Source organism: Priapulus caudatus, unplaced genomic scaffold (assembly GCF_000485595.1).
Source record: "Priapulus caudatus unplaced genomic scaffold, Priapulus_caudatus-5.0.1 Scaffold1072, whole genome shotgun sequence".
Classification (NCBI taxonomy): domain Eukaryota; kingdom Metazoa; phylum Priapulida; class Priapulimorpha; order Priapulimorphida; family Priapulidae; genus Priapulus; species Priapulus caudatus.
The window spans coordinates 68,212-75,228 of NW_014578133.1; the positions used below are offsets into that span (position 1 = coordinate 68,212).

At 43.3% G+C, this 7,017-nt stretch overlaps 1 protein-coding gene across 1 annotated transcript in view; it reads right to left on the reverse strand.

Annotated features, from left to right (window-relative positions):
* LOC106815244 (LMBR1 domain-containing protein 2-like) overlaps window positions 1–7,017 on the reverse strand; it is a gene marked incomplete in the record, with an annotated part of 20,795 nt that overhangs the window by 6,482 nt on the left and 7,296 nt on the right. Inside the window, 7 exon segments of the mRNA XM_014819678.1 lie at window positions 361–494; window positions 786–967; window positions 1,719–1,833; window positions 2,262–2,438; window positions 4,268–4,318; window positions 6,037–6,111; window positions 6,694–6,904. Coding sequence (XP_014675164.1) covers window positions 361–494; window positions 786–967; window positions 1,719–1,833; window positions 2,262–2,438; window positions 4,268–4,318; window positions 6,037–6,111; window positions 6,694–6,904 — 945 coding nt within the window.

Below are 7,017 nucleotides of genomic sequence, written 5' to 3' on the forward strand. Positions count from 1 at the left end.
GGGGGGGCTCCGGTGTTAACAGCACATCAAAATGGGGGTCTCCGGAACTAGGGTTTGTTGGAAAGCATGATGCTCCGTAACTGGACAACCGTGACGGGAAATATGTGAAAAGGGGGGTCTCCGGTGCGGATATTTTGAGATGAAAAGGGGGGTCATAACTGCGGCACATACCTACCATGTAATATATAGGGAGCCCCCCCCCCCCGCCACCCTGGTGTGTGCATCCCTGGCATAATGCTTTAATGACTATGAATGCAGTTCCACCATGCTACACTATGAGATACGTAGCACAGGCATGGTAGGTAGCGTAGTTAGGGTAGCTGCGTAGGCATTTCCACACATTGTGTACCCGATACTCACATGCCACTGAACAGCAAGCTGTACTCGTCAGTTTGATGGAAGGGTGCCAGGTAATAGTAGTTCAACACGCGCACCTTAAACACGGTATAGTACGTGCACGTGCTCAGGAATGCAATGGTCAGACACGATATAACCTGAAAAAGAAATAGAAATACGTGGTCAGGTGATCGTCTTTTATTTTAAGTGGATGACATAACTAGGTCGGGGTCTAGGATAAGTAGGGCTTCAACATACTTGTTTAACTTACTACAGAAATCTTGTATGGCTATCATATTACACAGGAACGTTTTATTAGCATCATGTGACTGAAAACTGTTTAGACATAACTGATATAGTGTGATCGATGTTCAGCATAAGTATTCATTCTGCCCCAATTCAATACCAGAATGTGTTATAAGCCTTTTATGTGCATTTCACTTCCTCACCTCAATCTGAAAGTAATTGTAATGCCTTGCCGCAAGATGGATGAACTGTGCAAACAGAGACAGCACGGGATCTTTGTTGAAGAAGGTCACCTCCGACCAGACAACAACCGCAGAGAAGAGAGCCAGGGCGACCGCCAGCACTCTGAGGACCCATGGCTTCACCAGACACTTCCAGTACCACTCTGCAACGTAACGAGGCAACGATAAGCTCACGTCACAACACGTGTTACAACACGGGTGACAACGCGTGTGACAACACGGGTGACAGCGTAGGTGACAATGCGTGTGACAACACGGGTGACAGCGTAGGTGACAATGCGTGAGACAACACGGGTGACAACGCGGGTGACAACACGTGAGACAACGCGGGTGACAACACGTGTGACAACACGGGTGACAACGCAGGTGACAACATGAAATTTCATGAAATTTCATTAAAGACGTGCCAGGCAGCGTTTCCTTTGGGAAAAAAAGTTGCAACACTGATAGTCATATGTACACAAAAGGAGTAACCTTGACTGCACCTTCAAGGGTAGGATGGAATAGAACAACCCATTTGGGACAGGGGTGATCAATTTTTCTTGTGCAAGATGAGGTCACGCAATCTGATGTTTCATAACGCTAATTTGTTCTGCAAATTATCCTTTTCACTTTTCGTGACAGCACGCATAAGTTACTCATAGTCTAACGTCGTGAAGCCACATCTCATTTATAAAAAGCACCCCACATAAGAATTCACGAGCAAGATCAGGGCGCAGATGTAATTTCGTTTTTGTATATAATTCGTATTTATATATAAATTGATATATAATATTTTGTATATAATGTCATACTGTACGACACACAGCTGTTTTGGCCATTGGTGCAAGGAAAAACTTTACAGCCGGGCACTTATGGGTGTGGCTAGAGAAGAAACACTGAAGAAACACTTGCCAATGCTTGGTGTGTACACAGCCCTCATGAATGCATTGCGTTCCGGCATGAAGGTGTGCTTAAACATATGCTCGCTGTTCCCCTCATTCTTCTCCATATCTTCCAAACCAATCGCCTACACAAAAACAGATGCAATTAATGACAGTCAATAAAATAAATTTTCATTAATAATTTTATTAATGAAATTCATAACACCTTTTGGCCTAACCAATTCAGAACATCTGCCGTCTTAACGAATTCAAGTCTGCTCGTATAACAAATTCAACAGCTCTGCTGCACTAATGAATTCTGTACTTCTGCTGCCACCCTGAGTGATTTATGAATCATGACTACTGCTATCCTAATTAATTAAAGATTTCTGCTGCCCTAACAAGTTCAGGTCATGTACTGGTACAACTATTTCAATACATCTCCTGTACTGACTTTAAACCTTCACAAATTCAATACTCCTGCTGCCCTGACCAATTCAAGACTGCTCTCCTGACTCTGTCAAGACCTCTGCTCTACGTTAACCGATTCACCGCTCCTGTGAGAGCAACGCACCTGATCAACTAGAATGCTCCACTGCACCTGGGTCCTGTGGTGGTTCCTCACAGCCGTGATCACCTTCTTGTTCAGCCTGGCCAGCGATTTCTCCGTCGGCGTCTCGATCGGCCGGATCGTGCCGTCGTTAGGCGCATTCTCCACCTTCTGCACACTCCTGCGCATGTTCTCCGGGCACTGTAATGTCACGAGAGCTTTATATTATACACACGCACGCACGCACGCACGCACGCACGCACTGTAACGTCACACGAGCGTTATATTATACAAGCGACGCACGCTACCATCGCCAACGCACGATGCGGTCACGCAGGGCACTGTAACGTCACACGGAGCGTTATATTATACACGACACACGCACGGGCACACATCTCACGCACGGCACGCACGCACGCACTGTCATTCACAACGGAGCGTTATATTATTCAGACACACGCACCGACGCACGGGGCACACGCACGCACGCACGCCCCACGACGACGCACGCAAGCGACGCACGCACGGCACGCACTGTACACGTTACAACGAGCATGTATGATTATACACACGCACGCCACGCACGGTGGTAGGGTGAGCGGGGCGGTCGGCGCGCGCACGGCACGCACCACGCACGCAATGACGCACTGTAACTGTGCGCCAAACGAGCGCTTATATTATCAGACACACGTCCACGCACAGCACGCACGCACGTAACGTTCACACCGAGCGTTATATTATACCACACACACGCACGCACGCACGCAACAGCACGCACGCACGACGCCTAACCACCAAACACCACTGTAAGTGTCACACGAGAATCATGCAAACACTGTAACGTCACACTACGGTCTTAGTATAGACCACGAACGCACGCATTGGCAGGCACAAACAGCGCAACGGGAGACACACATGCACGCAATACACTGGTTCAAGTGTCACGATGTCAAGCGGTTATATATAGACACACACAACAGTCGCACGTAGGCATGTCACGCACGCACTGCACGCACTCAACGCACGCACGCAACGCACGGCACGCGACGCACGCACGACAACAACCAACTGTAATGTCCAACACGAGTCATCAATGACAACAGCTGTAACGTTGAAGCGAGCTTTATATTACACACACGCCTGGCCGCACGCACCACTGTACGTATCACGCTAGTTATATTACACTCGCACGCACGCACGTAGCACAATAATTTTACATGTTATGCGTATCGGTCGTGATATGTAAAGCTGGTTCGATAGAAGATTTCACTTGGTGGAAATTTAATAGCGAAAATGGCTACGAATACATGTGCAAGAATTTTTCTAGAATGTTTATAGTTCTTTTATAACTACTAGTAGTATAAGCACCAGAAAGCAAGACATTACAAAATCTTAAACCATATAACGTTACAGGTGTACACACAATAACATTACTTAATATAGGTTACATTTACATATGTTTAACACAAAAACAGGCCCAATCTATCTATACACATCAGGAGTATATAATAGGAAATCCTATCATCCATCTCCTATTATGTACTCTTGATACACATCTAGGTTATAACAGCAATAGATTGCATGTGACTAACAAGGATATATTGATCACTATCTTTCTTTCTTTTCACCACTTTTTTACTGTGAAGTGATAGCAGAAAACCAGCAAGAATATTTTAGCACATCTACAGGTCTTAGGCAAACAGACATATGCATGAACATAAACCACCTTCAAGTGACCTATAGATAGAGAGACGTAATCCTACCACTATAGTACACCAACCAGTGTGTATGATAAATATAAGCTGTGTAAATATAATATGCCAAAGGCTATACAATTGCAATCTGTGCTGACCGTGCAAGGTTAGGTTGTAATACGTCCCACAAACATTAAAGCCCAACTGGGTGTTAGTGTGAATGTTAATAGAAGAACACAACCAGGAATTTATTTATCTGCTAATTCTAGATTTGTCATAGATATTTCCCTGATACAGCGGACTGCTATTTACCGACAAGCTACCGTAGTTTCTTACCACCTTGGTGGCACTTCCAATGATGCCTATTCCATCCCACCACTCAGGACACTGCAGATGCCAAAGGTGTATATAGCAATTTAGTAGATAAAGGGCTAAGCAAGCAAGAAAATATCATCTATGCTGTCACATATAGGTTACTTGGATAAATTTGTACTGTACCGGTACTATTGATTTGTAATATGTCAAGGTAAATTATATGACTAGAGTTATTACATAATATATGAAGAACCATTATAATTACTGTTGTCATGGGTGTATGTACAACATGCCTATAGAATTGCATCTAGTTAGATGAACTGGCACCAAAGTATACACGTATAACTAACATACTGAAAACATATACTAACCATAATTGATGGTAGCAATAAAACATTGGCCGATTTTCATTTAACTTTTGCTATATTATTCTTAGCATGGTGGTATGTTTTTTGACATGGTTAATCGGGTTCTCAGCATTTAGAACCTGATAAAATTAAATCGTTTCTAATTTGCCACTAAGTTGTCTACTGAAAGCAAAGTTGTTTACTGTCTGAATAAAGTCGGAATACTGTCCGGACTTCGGACTGTCGGAATACTGTTGGACGTTACTGTCGGACTGTTACTGCCGGACTTCCGGACTGTCGGAATACTGTCCGGAATAAAGTCTAATACTGTCGGAAGCTAAGTTGTTTACTGAAAGCAAAAAGTTGTTTGTTGAAAGCATAGATTCTAGCTGCTCAACGTGCACAGTAATAGTACTACTCCGACTGTTGTGTTTGTCTTGTGAATACCGCAGAACATAAAAATGCTGATACTTTGCATCACAAACACATTCAAAGCTGGGGACACACATGCAGGTTTTGCCCTGATATCACGCACTCACTCACTCGTGGAACAAAGTTACAAGTGCGTACACCTATCTATTGGGGGAATAGATACCAATGTTTAATGTTTAGCAGTCATTTTTACGTCTGTATGCATATCAGACTATGTAAACAGCACCAATAAGAACATATCTCTGTCAGTAAACTTCATCACTGCCTGTGAGGAAAGACTGTGGTGAGCTCAAGCTGTTTTGGTGCAAAAAGTTTTTTGTTTTACAAACCTTTTCGTAGGTGCGTTAAACATTAATTAAAACTTTATCGTTATTATAAGAACTATTACAAAAGTACTGATCGAAATTCATTAAAATTTAAAAAAGTCAATATCTACAAACAGTGGGACCTGCAATCTGGAACAGTTTTGGACAACCCAGCCAGTCCTGATTTTGGTAATATTGATTCGTACCATATAACCCAGTGGTTCCCAAACAGTAAGGGGCGCCCCACTGGTGCGGCGCGAGAGGATGGCAAGTGTGGCGGGAAGATTCAAATACAATTAAAGAAACATTTATCATATTGTAAATGTTCATATTCATAATCATATTCCTGATAATATCATGATCACATTATAAAGTAGTTGTGTTCTGTGATATGAATCAAGCACTGCTAGGAGTTGTTTTTTTGGTTTTAAATGTATTTCTTATCAATAAAAAATTTGGTGTGCCGCGAGCAAATTTTTATTCCGAACGCGCGGCCCACAGAAAAAAGTTTGGGAACCACTGATATAACCTATATTGCCCTGCTCAAGAATAACAGTGGGGGGGACAGGCTGCTAATTCCAACACTGGTTCTGATACTGAAATGAAATTAACATGACCACAAACACCCGTGCAAGCCACCGAGATGATGCATAATATTTTTACACGGGCGATAACAAATAACTATATATATATGGGAAATAACTACCTTTGTGAGGATAGTGTCGATGTATGGTCGCAGTGGGTGATGATCGCGTATAGACTCAGCCGCCCTCTTTACATCCTAAAATCCAAACGGTAAATAGAATAGAAGGCAATCACTATCAAATTCACATGCAGCTAGCTGTAGTAAACCTTGAATGAAAGAGGCAAGTGAAATGCCAACCAGTCCTGTATAGACAGTTGTCCTCACTAGAGCTATGGTTTCATGTCATAACTGCCACCTAAGGAAAATGCAGCGACCTTTCTCGACAGGTGTCCATTTTATATAGATGACCCCTGACTCAGGTTGACTGTACACATTCCTCACAAACATTGACTATATTTACAATAACCGTTCTTACACAGTGAATTTCTCAATTTCCCTCCCTTCTATCCTAGAGAACGAATTGTACCATGGCACTGATGCCAAGTTCAGTGATCACCCTCCTTATACCATATATATTTCATATTGTGTATGTATCTCTCTTTGCGTCGATAAAAGGCAAGTTGCCTCACTAATCATTCTTTGGAGGAAGCGTTTGCCTTGGTGCCTCTCGAACTTGCCTCTGTATCCGCTAAAAATGCCGATTAAACACAAAAACATACTTGCCTTGCTCTACAAAAAATTTTAAATTTCGACCCCTGCCTATACATAACCTCTCACCTCTAGTACATCCTCCAATGCTTCCTCTGCCTCCGATTTCTCCACACTGAGCTTAGCTAGCTTGAACTGGGTTCGACTGAGCATGAATCCACGCTTGGAGTTGTACCACAGCGTGCGTGGCACCTCGACCAATCCAAAGCCAAGCATGAGCACAACGAGGAACAGGCCCCATGTGTTGCTAGCAGTTACCAGAATCACTTTCAATCCCGTCCTGCGGAAAACGACAACACGTCACAGCGTGATAACTGCCAGTATGAGCGATTGCATGCAGCAAGCAGGTATATACAGAAGTTGAGACGATTACGTGTACACTCATGCAAGCCC